Source organism: Hesperophylax consimilis, chromosome 19 (genome assembly GCF_061612785.1).
Source record: "Hesperophylax consimilis isolate HC1 chromosome 19, BYU_Hcon_1.0, whole genome shotgun sequence".
In the NCBI taxonomy this organism is placed as follows: domain Eukaryota; kingdom Metazoa; phylum Arthropoda; class Insecta; order Trichoptera; family Limnephilidae; genus Hesperophylax; species Hesperophylax consimilis.
The window spans coordinates 15,944,088-15,965,386 of record NC_142854.1 but is presented as its reverse complement, the minus strand read 5'-3'; the positions used below and the strand labels follow the sequence as shown (position 1 = coordinate 15,965,386).

Here is a 21,299-nt window from a genome sequence, read left to right as displayed (position 1 = left end):
AACGGGCAGATTTGCAATTCTGATGTTCTGAAAAAATTGTCACTTTATGTCCCCGATAACTTCACCAGAGCGAGGCAACACAGGCTGTTTATTTTTCCTAGAGGCAGGACCAACCTACCAATGATCATGCCCTGGGGAGAATGACCTCATTATTAAACCTTTCTTCCGAAATTGACATTTTTCAATCGAAAAACAAATAACAAAAACAAATAACAAAAATACTTTTGGCCGTGAAAATCTTAAATCATATTTGAATCTCAATCATTTCAAGAGCGAAATAATGGTATTCATTAGCACCTGTCATTATTAATGTACCTATTATATTATATAATTAATCTTATTATAATTAAGCTATTAACTACAAATTGTGGAATGTGATTGGTTATATGAATCCTATAATTTCTATACCCGCTATATCCGATTTTTTGACAAAATGATCTGAGTATGACATCTTGTTCACATTTTTGCGAGCAACAAGAGGAGCCTAAAATTGAGTTTTAAAACCCTCCTTATCACGACCAAAAACCATGTTAAAACTGCGAGTGAGAAACCAAATCCGCTATATCATACAGAAAGCTACTATCAAAACACGCTATATCGGATTCAACCAATCACAAGCAGTTATTTTGCCAAAATACAATATGGCCGCCGTTCTGATGCCACGCTCGTGTGTCAAAATGATCTACGCGTGTGTTTCTAAACCCGCCATGTCGGCTCAGTTGACTTTCAAAAGCCTCTATATCACGAAGTGAGTATCAAAATCCGCTTTATCCATTTTATTTATCGAAATTACTTAATTAATGCTAGACATATATAGAAAAATAAATGCTTTTCGAAATTTTATTACTCCAATTCATTATATAAAAAATTTTAATGCATTTACTTATGTACGCTAGAGATGTGACAGTTTTTTGCGGTTTTCTCCAAATCAATGAAAGTTGATATAGCGGGTATAGAAATTACACGACTCATATATGTAAACTGTTTTTCACAATAAAAAAATTAAAAAAAAGCATTCTAGTTTTGAGTTGAGACTTCAACAGTAATTAGTGGCAACGTGGGTCTTGTGATTTTAGTAGTGATGTGACGTGACAAGTTGTTTGTGACGCGAGTATCGGATATTTGCGTAATCCCTTTAGAAGAACTGAGTTACTTGAGTCACCACTGCAAATAATAAACTGCATGTGTAAAAAAATTAAGGTTAGCAATAAAAACATAAATAAATAATAATTGGTTAAATACAAATTCTAAGAAAAGAAAAACTTTTGAGGTTCACAGAATTGTTTATTAAAACATTTTAATGTGCAATCAAATTTAAAAAATGAATAAAATAAAATATGGAGATCATTAAATGCATTCTTAAAAGGAAGTTTGAATTTCAGTCTTGATATTGTATTATTCTGCTCTATAGATATTAGAAACAAAGGAGATGGGTTATGAATCCAACTACGCACGGCAGCACCCCGCCTTTGTTTCTACCTAGACACCAAACACCCTCTTCCATCGCCCGGGGCCTTTTGGGAACCAGGAGTGGAGAGGAGAGACAAAGTCCTCTTCCATCGTGGGGCCTTCAGGGAACCAAGGGGGATTGGAGAGGAGAGACAAAGTTCTCTTCCATCGTGGGGCCTTCAGGGAACCAAGGGGGATTGGAGAGGAGAGACAAAGTCCTCTTCCATCGTGGGGCCTTCAGGGAACCAAGGGGGATTGGAGAGGAGAGACAAAGTCCTCTTCCATCGTGGGGCCTTCAGGGAACCAAGGGGGATTGGAGAGGAGAGACAAAGTCCTCTTCCATCGTGGGGCCTTCAGGGAACCAAGGGGGATTGGAGAGGAGAGACAAAGTCCTCTTCCATCGTGGGGCCTTCAGGGAACCAAGGGGGATTGGAGAGGAGAGATGAGACCTGGGAAGACACATTGTGGAACCAGAAGACATAGCCACATATCCAATGACAACCCTGGTGAACTTTATTAAAGCGACCGGGTGACGGTTAAAGGAATGAGGTACAATGGGAGATAGTACAATGGGCCTATGGCCTAATTGCTCACGGGAACTATAAGCAAACTGTCTCCGCTCTATAAAAAACAAAAAAAAACTCATCGGCAGTCTGCACGCTTCCATGCCACATCTCCCTCTGTTTCTATTATCTATAATCTGAACAGTAGACTTTGAGTCAGGTCAAAAGAATGGCTCTTACATTATTCTAAATGTACCTATGTAAAGTTTTATTTTTATACTAACCCCCAGGTTAATTTGTTCTCTTTTAGGAACAGCTCATATATGGTCGCATAGAAATCGTTGTCTTTTTTATTGTCATGGTGAGAAATATGATCTAAACGATGTTAGAAAGAGAAAACACCATGCTTTATATTCAAATCTAGAAGTTAACCACAGAAGAATTAAAATGTACACCTGTATGAAACCAAAGGTTTTGAATTTGAAAAAAATTAAATAACTTTGGACGGGTTGTTTCAAAGAATTTGAACAATTCATGAAATTTAAAAGTTGATTTTCAAGTTCTGTGAAGGTTCTTATTCAAGTTCTTTTCAGAAGATTTCAGTTTTGTGAAATAACAGAAAACCTTCACAGAACTTGAAAATCAATTGTTCAAATTCTGAGAAACAACCCGTCCTAATGTTAATTTACTTTTGTGAGGAGGCAATAACTTTTGTGATACATTTCTCCAATAAAATGTGTATGTTTCATTTATTTTTTAAATTGTGTCAGTAATTTTACAAAGTTAGAAGAAGTAATGTGAGCCATTTAAAAAAAAACTTTATGTTAGTATTCAATATTTAAAAAATTATAGATTTATTTCTAATAATAAAATTTGAAAGCCTATTTTATTACCTTTCAAAAAAAAATTTTGTATTTGGACACATTCAGAAATATTTCATTTATTTGGATTTTACTGCAAAGCGGAAACACTCCGATCTTCTGACAAAATGTTCCAAAGGCCTGAGGAGTTAACTCTACACAGAAAGGAAATAATTTACGATGTAATGCTGTTAACCCTCGTATCTCTTACGGCCAAATATGACCTGGCGTCTGTATATTACAAGTATTTTATCTTTCATTCTACAATGTGTAAATACGTGATTTTTTTCAGCGTCAGAAAGAGGAATTAATAATATTCTTTTCAGTTTGTCTCAAATATACAGGGTGTACGTGAGTAAATTGCATAAACTTTGGGAGGTGTGATTCTACATGATGGTAGAAGTAAAAAAGATGAACAACTTTTTTCGAAATTCTGTGTTTTTTTTTTACAACACAAAAATATTTTTCCATAGAACTTTTATACCTGAAAACTACCTTAACATGTTGAAATTTTGGAAAATATTATTAATCGTTTTTAGTTGTACCATCATGTAGAATCATCTTCCGAAGTTTGTGCATTTAACCCCTGGATACCCTGGACACACTAGATGCCATGAATAAAATTTTAAAAAGAGACAAAGTGAAGAATTCCTAATTCGCGCCAAACATTCAGTTTAAAACTTTAAAATTTAATTTTCATTGTACATATTAACGAGATAAAAACTAAAGTGACAATTTTCTTATATTTCCATAAATAAGAGGAATGTATTTTTGAAATATCGTGTTCTGTGAAAAAATGTCTACGCTTGGAGTAAAAAATGCAGCAAGCGTTTTTAACAAGATTCTTCAATTTAATAGTTGATAATTTTATGTAGTTTCTTAATTTTTAAACTTTTTTATCAGTTGTGTAAAATTTTAAACACGTTTATTAGTAAGAAGGTAATTGTTTTTATAATAAGAAATATATAGCACATTTAAAATACTTGAGAAACATTGCAAACTGAGCAAAAATACTGAAAAACCTGAAGGGTCGAATGAGAAATAATGAATTTGATAATACCATGTAGTTTTTTATGTTATCTAGTGATAACACCGCACCTGAGGAGGTTAAATCAAATTGTAGTAATAGTAACTACTAATCTAAAAGTAAGTAAGCTTCGGTTCACCGACGCTGCCACATACGCCTGCCACGCGTCGTAAGGACGAAACAAGAAATTCACGAATCATTCTTCTATCTGTTCCTGTATCATATCCACAATAAACAGCTGCTGCGGTTCTTCCCCGTTACCGCTGTTGACCATGATGCTGTCCAGCTCCTGTCTTCCGTGCAGCACTCCATCCATGATTTCATCATCCTCTTCCTCTTTGACCAACGGTTGCAGCAGTCGAACGTAGGTGGTGTTTTTGAGGTCATATTGATGTGCGATTTCGTCCGGTTTCTGCAGTTGTTGAAGGGCGGGATCCGAACCGCAGAAGGATAGGTGCTTCGTGAGAGAGTTCTTCACGAAATAGCCTTTCTGACAATGCGGACACCTAGAAAATGTAAAAGGCAACTTATGAGGAGAGACGGAAACGGAGCAATTTATGCATAGTGATCAGAGATGTGCTTTATTTCAAATAAATCCATTTCAAATCGAAATGCAAAATGGGTATTTTCCATTTTGCATTTTAAATGCTTTTCTCAATGCATTTTCCATATTAAATGCTTTTTTGCAACATTCTTCCTACTTTCTCCACTCATCTTTTTTTCATAAGCCCCAAATATCAGTCGGTCCTCAACCTCGCTATGAGAGATAATTTACATTTATCAAGTTGCTCCCTGGTAGGAGCCCTGGCAATTGAGTGATACCATTACAAAAAATACTGATTCAAATACTGAACATGGCCATGACGCTGTAATATTAAATGTTAGATAGCAGTTTCTATGTTTTTACGTTGGCAACATTAGTCCCGCGCAATTTTTTTGTGGTTTCATAATCTGTAGTCGTGGTGTTTTTGGATTTACCATCATGTAATATGTTTGTTCTATATTGATGTCCATTATTAAATGACAAAATTGTTTAAAAATTCTATAATTATTTTAATTGTTTCACCTGAGAAACCATTTTGCATTTTCAATGTATTTTAAAAATAGGTATTTTGCATTTTGCATTTTCAAATGGAAAAGTTTTGACCCATTTCCATTTTGCATTTCAAATGGTTTTGTGTACCCATTTTGCACATCTCTGATAGTGATAGATACTTTCAAAATGAAAAATACGGAAAAGAATTGGGAAATAGTAAAAATGCCGGAAATCAATGTTCGAAATTATGGATTTTAGGAATGTCTCTATTAACTCCAGATAAGGTAGTTCCAGAGAGAGTTTGTCATCGATGATCATCCTCTTCCTTCTTGTATGAAAACAAAAGAGACATAAGATAATAGAACGACGTTGTCACGTACGATCTCTCTCTGAGGCTACTATACAGGGTGTATCGGCACGTACCCGACAAACTTTAACCAGCTATTCCTTAGCACATTTGGAGTAAAAAATGTTATGGGCAAAATGTTATGCTGTCCGGTAACATTTTTTTTCAATTAAAAACAAAAAATAAATAAAAAATCCACACTCCGTCACTGTCATTGGAATTGCTTCTCGTGTTAAACAGCTGTTATTAGCAAGTGTGTCAAAAAGTGTCCTCGCTCTTTCGTACACACTAAATAATAATAGTTAAAAATGAGACGAATGGTGCCGTGCCATTTCGTTGTGATTGTAAAAGCGCGCCAACGTAGGTACGTACGTACATTATTCAACGAAACTCGAACAAAATATTACCAGACGGGTTTTCAAACTTTGAAAAAGGATAAAACATTGGTGACATGTGGTGAAAATATGAATAGTAAATTTTTTATTAAAAAAAATGTTACTGGACAGCAAAGTGCCCATAACATTTTTTACTCCAAATGTGCTAAGGAATAGCTGGTTAAAGTTTGTCGGGTACGTGCCGATACACCCTGTATACAGTCAGTATCAACCCGGTGAAAGACCAGATCACCAGTACTTCACAACCTTCAACTTCACCATCTTTTTCCCCTCACAACTCTCTTCAGTCTAGTTCCATAGTCGCACTGGCTCTAGATGATTGGGAGATTGAAAAAAAAATTTAAAACTGGTATTGTGTGCTTATGAAGATAAAAAAAAGGAATAATATACAAACCTGTATGGGAAGTCGTATGAACTGTGTCCCTTCATGTGCAGTTTATACTCCTGCCACGTCCCAAAAGTGTTGCCGTGCGGGCACAGCGGGCACTTTCTGTGCGCGCCCTCGCCGAGCGCTCCCTTGCCCTTACCCCTCTCCCCGGTGTGGCCGCGCTCGTGGCGGACCAGCGCAGCGCGCGAGAAGTAGGCGGATGGGCAGGCGGCACACCTGAAGCCCTTCTCTCCCGTGTGGATGTTGGTGTGACGCTCCAGTTCGCTGCGGGAGAAGTAGCTCTTGGGGCACTTGGAGCATTTGAATCTGAAATGTTATCGTCATTTAAACCTGAGGACTACTAACGGGATACTGCCACCACAGGAGACACATTAAGCCGTTGAGCGTGGAAAACACCAATAGATGGAGAAAATGTGAAGAGGATGAAGAGATTTCAATTCACCTATGATGGTATATGGCTCAGATACCTAGGAGTAGTGATGTGTAAATTTTGTTATTAACATACCTCGGTTGATTGCAATGTTTCCTGACGTGAGCAGCGAGCGTCAATCTATTCTTACAAGTCAGTTTACATATGGGACAGCTGAACAGTATCCCGGCGTCTTTATGTATTATCTCATGCGCTTTTAAGTCCGATTTCCTCTTGAAACCGACTGCACACATCGAACAAATAAACCTCTTATCTCCGTGTATAGGCAAGTGTTGCCGCAACGAGGAATTTGAGTAAAAAGCAAGTCCACACCCCTCAAAATGGCAAATAAACGGCTTCAAATCGAGATGCTCCCTTTGGTGAGTCAAAAAACTAAATCTATATCCAAAAGTTTTATGACAAGCTTTGCAAGAAATATCCCTCTCGCCGAAGATATAATACGGTTCTAATTCTGTTCCTTCCATGTGCTTATTGACGTGTTCTTTTAGACTTGTAGGGTTATCGCACTTTTCTAAGCAGAGTAGGCATTGGTTTCTTCGACTGGCCGTCAACATGGATGGGTAGTCTTTCATTTTTGAAAACGGCGAGTATTTAATTTTTTTTTCATAGCGGCGAGGTTTGTTGTTTTTGGAATTTATTTGAATCATAGACAGACTATTATCTAAATATTGCTCTTGCAAGTTTTCTATGAAACTGTTTCCGCACAATGGGGAACTTATATTGTCTTCATCAGATGGCTGTTCTTGATGCAATAGGAAAATATTATTCATATCTGTTTTAGAATCTAATTTATTTGATATCATAAAGTCTTCAAAAGCATTTTGATGTGTTGCAGTTCTCTTTGCCTTTTTCTTGGATTCTAAGTATTGTTTATCATCGTTCTCTGTCTCAAAAGATGAATCCAACGTTTCTACATCATATTTCATTTCTTCAGAGTCATTGTTTACATTGTCTGAGAGAGCTTTTTGTGTTCGTAATACCATTTCCCGAAATTCGAAACAAAATTCTATTTTATATCTACATTTGTGGCATATTTTGCTAGGGAAACTGTCATCTTGCACCACCTGAAAAAAATACACATTGATAAATGAAATTATTACAAATCTAAACGGAATTTTAGCAGTGATTTAAATAATGTTAATACCCTTATATCAGTGAAGCACTCTAATTGTGATGAAACTAGTGGGTTTTCTTCGCCGCTGAATATGCAGCTGAGAGATCCATTTGATTGCAAACAAAATCTGCAGACCGAATTGAAATCAACAACCAAAATAACGTCCTCAGACATTTTAAAATTCTTTTGCACCAAACGGAAATATAAATTTTACAATGGCACAGTCTTAGGATTGAAGTAATGTTCAAATTTCAAGTGAAAATCAATGTTTGTGTTAAATGAGAGAACTTGACATCTGACATTCCGACCGGCGCCACATTTGTCTATTTTGCTGTCAAAATGGAGTTGCCATGTTTGAGGTGAAACACTTCGGTACATTTATTAGGTAGCGAGGATAAAAAACTAAAAAATATTTATAATAATTGATGTATGAGGGTATAAATCAAAATGAGGTCAAAAAATAGTGGGGCTTACAATAATAGAGTTTTAAAATATTTACTTAACAGCCGCACTTTTAACGTGTATAGTGTACAATTTATGGAAATTATACTTCGTTTCAATTTAATTACTACAAGAAATAGGTATTTATGTCGGGAGAGATAGTACAAGATGCATTATAATTCTATTTTTATTCAATCAAAGTTCAAAATTTACCTTATAAAACGATCCCTTTGCCACCATGTTGTTATTTTTAGTAATATTTGACACTTACGAAGGATTCGTTTCAATCTAAATTATTTAATCAATCCAAACTAAGAACTTAAAAAATGTTTTGTGCTTGTAATTAGTTGTTTCATGAAGTAATTGTTGAAACAAAAAGTAATTTCCATAATCTGAGCCTAAAAGTATGTTTGTTAGGTAAATAATGTCTAATAATAGAAATTTTATTACACATATTGCACAATTATTTAATTATTCAGCAGCGAAACTATATTTTTAGTAGCGAAATTCAATAATCTCGATATCTGTCACAAATTTATTTCGTCTTTTTTCAAATTCCACACATGTTCAAAGTCCGTCGTAATCAAGTATCAAAGTGCCAAATTGTCAAATATAATTTAGTGCATTTCTCTACTGTTGTGTGTGGTTCTGTCCTCAATAATATATCGAATATAATCAAAACATGGCGGCCGTAAGGAACTCATTGATCAGAAGCAGCTTCCTGAAGAGACTGTCTCCAAATGGTGTCATAATACCGGTCAGAAATCTTAACCTGCAAGAATACCAGAGCAAATCATTGCTGCAGGAACATGCCGTAAACATACAAAAGTTCAGAGTACTCGACGATAAATTTGACAGGTCGGCGTTAAAAGATTTCACAGCCAAAGAGTATGTAATAAAAGCGCAAGTACTGGCTGGAGGAAGAGGCAAGGGAACCTTCGATAATGGATTTAAAGGTGGCGTGCACATAACTAAAGACTTGAACAAAGTGTTCTCTCTCGCCAAAGAGATGGTCGGGAATAGATTGATAACTAAACAAACCCCGAAAGATGGCATCTTAGTTCATAAAGTAATGGTAGCAGAGAGTGTGAACATAGTCAGAGAAACATATTTCTGTATTTTAATGGATAGACAGCATAATGGGCCAGTTCTTGTGGCTTCCCCCGCTGGTGGTGTGGATATCGAGGCTGTAGCTCAACTGACCCCAGAGCTTTTAAAGACTATTCCGATTGATATTTTTGAAGGCGTGACGGATGCCATGGCTGATGAGGTAGCGGTATTCTTGAAGTTTGATGGTGATCTGAAGAAAAAGTGCGCAGATGAGGTGAAGAAATTGTGGCAGTTGTTTTTGAAGGTGAGTCTATTCTAGGCAACTTTAAACTGTATGAAAAACTATTCATACCTACCATGGTTAATAGATACAAAGAAAGGGTAAATTTGCCCTACTCTGTATTCTACTGTCTCTACTTCAAACGCACAAATTATTAATATAACACTTCGTTTCGACATTACTACAAGAAACAAATATTTACGTCAGGGGAGATGGGAAAAGATGCATTAAAGTTCTATTTCTTTCAAAATTTCCTCTGTCAAAAATGTTTTGCCGCCATGTTGGATTTTGTTATTATAAAGTTACGTTTGCTGAAAGGTTCTGCTTCAACTAAAATACGCACAAATAACTTATGTTGAAACTAAGAAAATATTTGCAAACTTTTAACTTATTTTGTGTAGGTTTTTTCCATCTCCCCTGACGTAAATTGTTGTTTCTTGTACAAATTAAGTTGTTAAGTTACTTCTTGCCTAGTAGCTAAGGCGCTGATAATAACCTAACACAGGCGCGATTTAGTCCTGTGTGTAGGTAGAAACAAAAGTGGAGCGGCATTGTGCGTAGATGCGATTAGAAGTAGTATGGGTGAACAATGTTGACAAAATGAATTGTGCGCACGGTTTAATACGATTAATGGTTTATGGCCCATCTAGCTACCTTGTTTCTATTATCTACAATGGTGCCTTGTCTAAAATATTGCGCGGTTGTGATTTTGTGTCAACATGTCTAATAATAAACCGGTATTTTAAAAGAATATGCTCTGAAGAACTAGTAAGTTCCCTTGTCCTTCCTACTAAATGGTGTTTTGCCATCTGGGCTGGCCTTGAGTGAAACGGCTCCTAGCGCTGTACGCTGTGTTGGGTATTATCAGCACCTTGGCTTCTTAGCACCTTGACATGTTGGCTGCTGCGATTGCACCCACACAAGGCCGGACCTATTTGCCGTAAGACAATATGATTTAAAAAATATATATTTTCGCAATAGTCATTAGCCAGGCCCAGGTAATTGTTTAGGTTCCTGGAAATTTGTTGCTGCTGTTGTCTTATTATTAATTTTTTGAAGCTTTTTGTGGCAGTTGTTTATGAAAGTGAGTCGATTGTAGGGATGCATGGAATAATTTTGGTGATAAAAATTACACACTGTAATAAGGTGTCCCAAAAAGACTAGAGGATCTGGGTTCGAGTTCCAGTTGTAACCGTAACCTTTGTTTAAACAGTTGGAATCTTTATGCAGTAAATATTTACGTTCAAATGAATGAATTTGCAGTTGTTTTAATATTAATTGTTATTATTATTTTATGTAAAAATAAGTGTTCTGTTTTTAATAAGATTAGCAAAGATACATTACTCGTAACATACATAAGTTTTTAATTTTTAAATTCACCTATTTGAATTTCAATTTTGTTTTCTTAATCGAATGAATGAAATAGATTCTTGAAAGTGGTTAATTAACCACTTTCAAGAATCTATTAATTAACCCACTTCTCGACATTCGATCAAGCTGAAACTCAGCAGATAAACTCAATGTCGATGGCAATGCATTTTCTCAGCTTTTGATGTACTCATTTATTTATTCATTTTTGGGAAATCGACAGTTTACATTTAATCAGTTTGTACATAAGTATTATATAGTAAAATTAAACTAATTATGGATTTTCTTCTTGTGACTTTAACTGAGACAGCATAATATGGAATAAGTTATTTAAATAAATTATACAAAACAAAGATTATATAAAATGAAAAATTTACAAAACAATACATTTATAGCCATGCAGAGAGGTTGCAGGTATAAATCAAATCATAATAGAGATATAAACAATAGAGACATAAACATTATTCACAAACCATCAGAGAAATATTCTTTTATGGACCTCTTGTATTTGGTAAGTTCGCAACTGAAAATATCAACCTTGGATAATACGCTATTGTAATTATTGCATAGTCTGTTCAGGCAAGAATTCTGCTTAGAGTTCGTTTTGCTTTGATCAACCCTGAACAGGACACAAGAGCGTGTTGAACGCGCAGGTACATTGAATGGAATCTTGTTTAGCAACTCTGGGCATTGAATATTATTGTTAACTACTTTATACAGGAATAGTGCATCCTTATGATGCCTCCGTACACTCAGTGAATCAATTTTAAAGTATGAAGCTGCCTCTGCATAATTATTAAATCTTACAAATGACTTGTAACAAAGATATTTGAGGAATTTGTTTTGAATTGCTTCGATTTTGTTTATGTGGATTTTGTAAAATGGAGACCAAACAACTGATGCCAACTCCAAATGACTTCGTACATAGGCAAAGTAAAAGGCAAAGTACACACACACACATTGAATTTGGATGACATTATAATATTTAAAAAATTACAGTAGTCAATATACAAAATAAATGTTGGTACTATCCAATTAAGAATCAGCTTAGGTGTTAGCGGTGTTGACTCCAGTTCCTGGGGAGGAATGTTCAATTCTCAGTCAAACAATTTTTATTTATTTTTAAATTTTAATAGAGCCACTCCACGGGGAGGAACATTGAATCCTCAGTAAAACAATAGGAAAAAAGATATATTATAGTTTAAAATTTATAGTTAAACAGGTTGATTTTTTAACCATTGAAAAATATGGAACACGAATACGACAAATATGATTTAAGATTTTCACGGTCAAAAGTATTTTTGTTATTTGTTTTTGGGGTGTTATGCCGTGTTGCGCTAACTCCTCCTTTAGCCAACGTTTCGGACAGCATTGCAGGGCAGATGTGTGATGTGATGATGGACACTGCAATGCTGTCCGAAACGTTGGCTAAAGAAGGAGTTAGCGCAACACGGCATAACACCCCAAAAACAAATAACAAAAACACGAATACGACATCTCGTTTCATTCTGAGAAATTGATATTTCAAAAGTCTATAGCTCATTATTGAAATGGCTATACGAGCTAAAAAATAGTTGCATTGAGCCTATACATTCCAGACAAAATTAAATTTTTCCGCATGATAGAAAAAAAGGTTGAATTACTTAATATATGACCCTAAAACGCTGCAGGGGTTAAAGAATAATAATAATAATGTCTACAAATGTGATAAATATGATGTAATTCCAGGTAGATGCAGTCCAGCTAGAAATCAACCCGCTAGTGGAGACAGACGACGGTCAAGTGATCTCGGTGGACGCCAAGATCAACTTTGACGACAACGCCAAGTTCAGACAGGGCGACATCTTCGCAATGGACGACACGTCGGAGAGCGATCCCAGAGAGGTAACTTAACTGATTATCTATGAGCTCACAGATAATATATACTCAGAGGGAGATACGGCATGAAAGCATGCTTAATGTCGCCGAGCTATGACCACAGACTGCACGAACTGTCAAAGTGGCAGAGAGCAAATGGGCACTTTTAAAATTCTACGTTATCTATACAGGGTGTATCGGCACGTACCCGACAAACTTTAACCAGCTATTCCTTAGCATATTTGGAGTAAAAAATCTTATGTGCACTTTGCTGTCCGGTAACGTTTTTTTTTAATAAAAAATTTATTATTCATATTTTCACCACATGTCACCACTGTTTTATCCTTTGTCAAAGTTTGAAACCCCACCTGGCAATATTTTATTCGAATTCCGTTGAATAATGTATGTGTGTACCTATATTAGCGCACTTTTACAATCACAACGAAATGGCACGGCACCATTCGTTATTTAGCAACTATTATTATTTAGTGTGTGCGAAAGAGCGAAGACGCTTTTCGACATACTTGCTTATAACAGCTGTTGAACACGAAAAGCAATGCCAATGACAGTGATGTAGTGTGGAAATTTTTAATTTTTTTGTTTTTAATTGAAAAAAAAATGCTACGGGACAGCAAAGTGCCCATAACATTTTTTACTCCAAATGTGCTAAGGAATAGCTGGTTAAAGTTTGTCGGGTTAGTGCCGATACACCCTGTATAGATTTCACCTGTGACAGGTAAAAATATTTTTAAAAAAAATTGTCGGAGTTAAAAGTAAAACGTGCTATTGTTGCTATATCTGCACAGACAGACTAAGCCACAGCAACGCGTGACGGGTAACAGCTAGTTTATACAATAATGCTGCAGCTCATTATTTAGTGTGTAAGAAAGAGTTGTTGAAAATGAAACAAAGGATGTACGTATATCTGCTTCCCTTCACACGTATTAAAGAAAGGAGACGCCGTGTGCCACTGCCATCGCCGTGAGAATTTTAAAAGCCCCCAATGAAAGTTATGCGTCGGTTTGTAAATAATGCCACCCAATCTATTGGCTTATCATTGACCTTGGCAAAATCTGCTTCACCTCTGAGAAAGGTAACCTAACTACATTCTACTGGCTAAAACATTAACCTTGATGAAGTTTGTGAGCAATAAGAGCCGATGTTTTAACTAGATATGTTATGCAATAATTATTTAGACCACAATGAACAACAAATAATATTATAAAGACTTATATTCTCTGAAGGTGTAAAAAACAATAAAATAATGATTGAATACAAGTGAAATTTCCTCTTAAGGCGATGCCATACGTAGTAATGCAAAATCATGTGTTTTTGGTTTGAAAATTTGGTCGCCTAGAAATGTTTCAGATACTTTAATTAAATACTGCGAGTAGAATACATCTTGGCCTTTGAAATAATCGAGTATGTTTTAGATAAGTCTTTTTATAAGCCCAGAAAAAAATAATGTAAAGGCCTATGAAAACTGCTTTAAAATTCAAAATCTCCTACTTACGAACCCATTTTCGGTTATGATTTTATTGTATAATTTGGCAAATTAAGTTATTTATAAAATGATCGAAAAAAAATTAAATATTTATGCCTGAACATGGACAAAATAAAATAAAAGGCACTTTTTGGCCATGTTTTTTTCTTGCATAAATTATCGCCATCTACGTAAGGGTTTTTATTGATAGCGGCTCAATTTAAAATATTACATGACGTAGTGCATCGCCTTAATTAATTAATTTCCAGTCAATAATAAATGTTTTGTCTTTGTACTTAGGACGGGTTGTTTCAGTGAATTTGAACAATTCTTCAAATTTTCAAGTTCTGTCAAGTAACTGGCCTATAATGGTATAATATCAGAACTTGAATAGGACTTTCACAGAACCCGAAAATAAATGTTGAAATTTTGTGTTACTCTCTCAGTAATCCGCCATTCGATTTCCTGATAACTTAGGGGATGATGTGTGGAGGGTCTTTTTAGGGAATGGAAGGAGAAGTTCTGGGAAGGAAAAATCCGACTATCCGGCCTCCCAATATCAAGCTCTGTAATTCGCTGGTTCAGTAAATTCAGTAGTCTGCTGCGTGCGTAGATTCGAGTGCCGCATTTTGTACACTGACGGATTGGATTATCTTACTCTTACCGGTACAGCCTTCTGACTTACTAGAGCTGACCATTTAACACTCTTTTCAGGTTCATTATTGTTGATTTAGGATATCTCCATTATTCCTTTGTATATTCCAGCAACTGTTTCTGTTCATTTCACTCTGCCATGTTTTTAGAATAACTTAAAATGAAAATTTTAACAAAGATCGACAGCAATGAAATATTTGTTTTAATTTTTGGCATAATTGATATGTTAACACTATAATTCGCCGTTTTTACCAATTGGACGCTTGTCCGGTTATTGGGATGGCTTTTTATATTTGCTAGCAATATTTATTCATGTCACGAATGATTAATCACTGTAATAAGTACTAATCGCGGCAGACAGACATTATTATGATAAATGGACTCTTTTATATTTTAACAGATGACCTATTATCTAAACTGTTATCTACGAGTATGTTGACTTTGTTTATCTAGAAATGAGGTAGGTAAAGTATTCTTAGAGGTAGGTCGTATGTGACATCATCGCTTTAGTATCTTCGTGTGTTTATCGTTTTCACACATGACCTGTGAGAAGACAGATTCTTCATCGACGATGTACGTACGACATCTCTACAGGTTTCGCACGGCTGGTCGCAGGATACTGACGTCACCGACAAGTTGACAATATGTAGGCAACGTGTGCCTGTGTACAAACCTCCGCACAAATGTATGGCGATTGTTGCCAAGATATTTGAATCGTTGAGTGTTGGATATTGCGAATCCCTGTGGGAGAAAGGGCTTAACCCAACGGGTATTTTTTGTGCTTTACGGTACAAACTGAGACAAACCTTTTTACTACAGTGAGATGTGTAATTTAAACAAGGTTACAAAGAGGCAACACTACGCTTCGTACTTGCATCTAAAAGTTTACCATGCACTATAAAATAATTGAATTTTTCATATGAAATGATAAAAAGTGAAATGACAATCATCTTTATAGTACTTTTGTGTAATTATAATGGTATGAAGTGGTAATTGTAAAGTTATTACAAGAAAAAACAACCGGTAAGCGATATCGTAAATCGTGAAAAATCCTCTGGATTTGAAATAAGAATTTTAATATGTTTATTTGTTTATTTATTTGTTTATTTATTTGCAAAAACAGTACAAAAACCAATACATTGCAAAAGCGGTAAACAAATTATTGAAGAAAATTTTATACATAAGTATACAGTTAAAACATATGCAAAAGCGGTAAACAAAATATGGAAAAAAAATTATACATAAGTATACAGTTAAAACAAATACAATATTTCGCGCTTAAAGTCGTTGTAGGACATATGAAAAATATCCAAGTTAGCTGGAAGGGAGTTAATTAACCTAGTGAGTCTTCCCAGGGGCATCACCATTGGTAAGTTAGTTCTGGACCTGGGAAGAATTAAAAGCCTGTGTTGGCGGCCTCTCGTGAAATTATCCGGGGCATAAAGTCCTATTTTTGACAGAATGTCTGGAATTGATACTAAACCATTCAGAAGCTTGTAAGCCATCAACAATAATGCGACGTCCCGTCTGGAACTAAGGCTGCAGATATTCAGCATTCCAGAGATAAATGCTGTTGGAAACAGCCATGGGTAAAAACCAAACTCTCTCATATAGAGGTATCGTAAAAATTTCTTTTGTATTTTCTCGACCATTAGTACATAGACAGTGTCCTCTGGCCCCCATACCTGAGATCCACTCTCGAGAATGCTACGCACTAAGCTAAAGTAAAGCAGCCTAATGACTGCAAGGTTTGTCAGTTCCTTTAAATTGTGTATGACAAAACCTAACATTCTTGTAGCTGATTTACAGATCTTTTCAATGTGAGCGTGAAATGTTAAGCGAGCGTCATACACAATTCCTAAGTCCTTATAAGTCACCGTATGCTTCAGTGATGTATCTTTCATTTTGTAATTGAAATATACGATCTTTTGTGACCTCGTAAAACACATAACTGAGCATTTTTGGAAGTTGAAACCGAGTTTGCTGTCAATACTCCAGTCAATAATTGCATTTATATCTTCCTGGAGCTTTTTACAGTCTTCTAATGATCTTATTCTTAAGAACAGTTTAATATCATCTGCAAAAAGTAAAAAACGTACGAATTTGATTTTTCCCCGAATATTATTTATAAAAATTAGAAACAATAAGGGTCCTAAATTGGAACCCTGCGGCACACCAGAGTTTGTAGGATACGCGTTAGAGTTAAAACCACCATAGGAAACGAATTGTTCCCTTTCTTTTAAATAGTTAGCAAAGAGTTTTATTAAGTTTTCGGAAAAACCAATTTCTTCAAGCCTACTTAAGAGCACTAAGTGATCAACCTTATCGAAAGCTTTCGCAAAGTCATGGTATGACGTGTCAACTTGCTCATTATTATCGAGCGCTCTCGCCACGTAATCAGTATATGCCATCAAGTTTGTAGTGGTTGATCGGCCACGTCGAAATCCGTGTTGTTGTTCGATCAAGAATGGTTCAACCTTGGCATATACATATTTGTGGATAATTATTTCGAATAACTTGGCAGGTGCGGAAAGAATTGCTATAGGACGGTAATTGGTTGCCTGACACTTGTCACCATCTTTATGTAGAGGGGTAACTTTTGACAGCTTCCACAGTTTAGGAAAAATTCCGTTTTTAATCGTAAGATTAAATATATGTAGAAGTGGATTAGACAGTGGTTCAGAACAACCCTTAATGACGAAGGGTGGAATGAAATCAGGGCCAAATGATGTTTTTGGTTTCAATTTTCTTATTGCTAAACTGAAATCCATGTTATTAACGTTTTCTATAGATATGTTTTGAGCTTTTGTCAATCCAATCTGTCCTGGTACGTAAGAATCAAAATCAGCTTTTTCTGGATTATAGACAGATTGGAAATATTTTGCGAAAGCTTCCGGTACGTCAGTTCCTTTGTAAGTACAATCATTCAGAATAATATGATTTAAGAGGCCTCTGTCATTTTTTTTGTCAGAAACATATTTCCAAAATGACTTTGGATTGTGTTTAACATTATTCTCTACCTCCACAATATATTTTTTGCGTGCTATTGAAATGCTACGTTTAATTTTTGTACGATAGGATTTGAATAACTCGTGTTCACTATCCAAACCTGATCGTTTCCACCGTCGATGGTATACAAGCTTCGTCTTTATGTCCCCGATAATCTCACGCGAAAACCATCTAGGATAGTTTTCATTTCGCGGCGCTTTTTTTCTTAGAAAACATTTGTCAAAATACGCGTATAGGGTATCGTAGAAGTATTTAACTGCTTCGTCAACATCGGAGATCTCCAAGATAGCCAGCCAATTGTGGTCACGCAATTGGCTGTACAGCTTCTCAAAGTCTCCTTTGCGGAAATTCCAACCACGAAAGTTATTTTCTGAATGTAAACAACGACTTTTCAACGGTCTGTCATGATCAAGACTAATTTCTGACACAAGTGTCGGGTGATAATTATCTTCTTGAACAAGACAGAAATCGGATTTTTTTGTAAACATACTAAAGTTATTTAATACTAGATCCAAAGTACGATTACATGAGTTAAGTACTGTATTAAACTGCTTCAATTGAAAAAGTTCCATAACATATAAAAGTTCAGTGTTCACTGCACGTGGATTTTGTGAAGAATTAATGTTAAAATCACCAATCACTAAGATTTTTTTATCAACAAGGTAAGTTAAGTTACTAATTAAAGTTTCGAAAAAAGTCGTGTAAATATGCGTTTTTGAACTGGGTGGGATATAAACAGAACAAATAAATAAACATAAGCCTTGAATTGTGACTTTGACCCATAAATTTTCGTCTCCCGTTTCCAGATGGGAAAGTCGTTCGGCTCGCATGTTTTCTTCGTTTAGTAAAGCGAGCAGTAGTCCACCACCTCGTGTTTGTTGAGTGCTTCTGTCTTTTCGGAAAACTGTGTATCTGCTGTCGAAAATTTGCGCGTTAAATATCGAATCGTTTAGCCAAGACTCCGTAATCACGATGAATTTATGTTCTTGGTTAAGAACATTTTCTAGAAATTGATTCATCTTTGACCTGAGTCCTCGCACGTTCTTGTATAGTAGCAGTCATTTTGATTCGGTCGGCTTTTTCGCGTTTTCTTGACCTGAAATGCGTTTATTATAATATCTAAAATGACGGACAACCACTCCTCGGGGCCATAGTTCTTCTTTTAGTAGTAAATCTATGTTCTGCTCGTTAACTCCGATTTTAAAAGTGGAGTATTCTTTCGAGAAAGCCATGAATTTTTCGGCATTGCAGTTTAAATCCGCATTCGTTTTGATGTGGGCAATCACTTCCTCCTTAGTTGTGCCAAGATCTAGTCGCGAAACTATTAAGAATTTCTGTTTCGGTATTACCTTAATAGCGCTCGTGTCGTTGGTTCCCGTGACGAGAACTTTGTTTTTATTCTTCAGTGCTGAACTGTAGGACAGGGGCGGGCGGGTGTGCGGGGCTTGCTCGTCGCCCGTAGCGTTGTCACTTGTCGGCTCGGGGGCAGGCACGGGGCCGGGGGGAACGGGGGCCGAAACTGCACTACCGTTGGATGGAACAGGCTGACCGCTACTTACTTCGGGTTGAAGCAAGACAGCATCACGATTCTCACTTGCGTTCTTTTTTGTTTTAGATCGCGTCGTGATTACCTTATCACTAGCGTCGGTAATGTCGGTACTCCGAAATACTTCAATACTCGCAAGGAGCCGCGAAATCGTATTATTTTGAAACGTAACTTCGTCGGATAACTGACGAATTATTCGTGTTTGATCGATATTTTTAGTTTTCATAGATGTTAATTGCACGTAGCAATCGTTGAGAATCGCGATCAATTGTTTGTTGAACATATTTAATATAATAGTTAGTTATTTAAGTGAGTGCAACGAAACTGCGTGCGCGTTGCCGGACGTAACTCGTAACTCGTTGTATATATTACAGGTTAAATGTATATATTATAGGTTAAACGCGACGCTCGTTATATTCTACGTGTTCTTGGATGGCGTTGGTTAATTTATTTTATTAAAATACGCTTTTTGCTAGGTTTGCTTTACAATATTAATATTTATATGTATATTAAAAAACACCAAATCTATTTGAAAACGAATGTCCGGGCATATTTCTAAGTAAATCCAAAATCTCAAAATACCTGAGAGGTTAACTGACATGGAAGATGTTGCCATGTCTAGGGGGAAACAGAGATTGCCAGTACAGAAAAAGAGTATAGAGGACATATTGCTTGGATACAGAATGTTTAAAACATCTATTTTCCAGGTGGAGGCAGCCAAATCGAACCTCAATTACATCGGTATGGACGGTGACATCGGGTGCCTGGTGAACGGCGCCGGTCTAGCCATGGCCACCATGGACATCATCACCCTGAACCGGGGGCGGCCGGCCAACTTCCTGGATGTTGGCGGCTCCGTGGGCGAGGCACAAGTCAAGGCCGCCTTCGAACTGCTGACCTCCGACCCCAAAGTCAAGTCCATACTGGTCAACGTCTTTGGAGGTATGTATGGAGAGTCTGTATTTGGCGGGAGCTCAGCATTCAATCGTTTAATCAGTAGATAAATTATAAATTGTTCGATTCCAGGTATCGTAAACTGCGCCACCATCGCACGAGGCATCATCGGTGCCTGCCGCAGCATGGAGCTGAAGATTCCGCTGGTGGTGCGCCTGGAGGGCACCAATGTAGGCGAGGCCCGCCAGCTGCTGAGGGACTCCAAGCTGCCCCTGCTTGAGGCTCCGGACCTAGACCAGGCCGCAGCCCTAGCTGTCAAACGCTAAACAAACAGTCCCATGTAGCATGGCCGCAAAGGGCTGACCAAATTGCAGTTGGTCAATAAAGCCTGGAAAAAAAGCGATTAAACATTGTAGAAAAGTAACAAAACAAATATGTAACCTGAACTATTATTTTATCATATCCTGTTATATTCACTATCTCGGTCTGTCTTGTCAGTCTAGAAAAAAATGTAGGGCGATCGTTTAACCTCTCAGACAAAGACTTTTATTTATTATGTGTTCCTTTGAGAACTGTCAAAACGTGATAATTTTTGTGTTATTTACGAGTTTTGCTAAAAGCTTCATGACTCACGTTTTGGGAAACGTAGCCTCATTCTAAAAAATGTTTTGGAAAGATTATGAAATCCACTATCGCATTGTGTTGTTATACGTAAATATTTGCGTTTCTAAATATACATTTTATGAAAACGTCAAAAATGTGTAAAAATCGCTTACCATTATTTCAAAGCCTTGAAAAACGTACTTTTTTCTGAGTATCATAAAGAAATAACACTTTATATATTGAAGAAATATAATTAAAAACTATTAGTCACCTCAAAATATTAACCGTCCAAACTAAAATATTTTTAATAAATTATTTAGAAACGCAATAAATTATGAACGAACAAGATGAAAGATTCAATCGGCTTAGATAATGCACCTCTACGTTCCATAGATATCCTTGAATACAGACGCGTAGCGTTATTCATTATCGATACTCTGTTTTTTAAATCATGGGAATCCGTATACTAGTGATGGAAATAAATCAATTTTTGTAAAATCCCGCGCGTTTACGTGAAAAGACGGTCTTGACCGCTATTATCATATTTACGTCTTTTGACGTTCTAA

General features: G+C 36.3%; 2 protein-coding genes across 2 annotated transcripts; one reads left to right on the top strand and one right to left on the bottom strand.

Moving 5' to 3' along the window:
* Positions 1 to 3,419: 3,419 nt before the first annotated feature.
* On the bottom strand, positions 3,420 to 7,866 carry LOC149414895 (uncharacterized). Its single transcript, XM_089643199.1, has 4 exons — positions 7,579 to 7,866; positions 6,510 to 7,498; positions 6,011 to 6,310; positions 3,420 to 4,345 (listed from the first exon to the last, which is right to left on the bottom strand). Exons 1-4 carry the CDS (start codon positions 7,720 to 7,722, stop codon positions 4,036 to 4,038), a joined length of 1,743 nt encoding a protein of 580 aa, XP_089499325.1. The 5' UTR covers positions 7,723 to 7,866; the 3' UTR covers positions 3,420 to 4,035.
* Positions 7,867 to 8,571: 705 nt separating this feature from the next.
* ScsbetaG (Succinyl-coenzyme A synthetase beta subunit, GDP-forming) lies at positions 8,572 to 20,710 on the top strand. The gene is made up of 4 exons (XM_089642897.1): positions 8,572 to 9,343; positions 12,416 to 12,571; positions 19,944 to 20,178; positions 20,263 to 20,710. Exons 1-4 carry the CDS (start codon positions 8,672 to 8,674, stop codon positions 20,454 to 20,456), a joined length of 1,257 nt encoding a protein of 418 aa, XP_089499023.1. The 5' UTR covers positions 8,572 to 8,671; the 3' UTR covers positions 20,457 to 20,710.
* Positions 20,711 to 21,299: the final 589 nt, after the last annotated feature.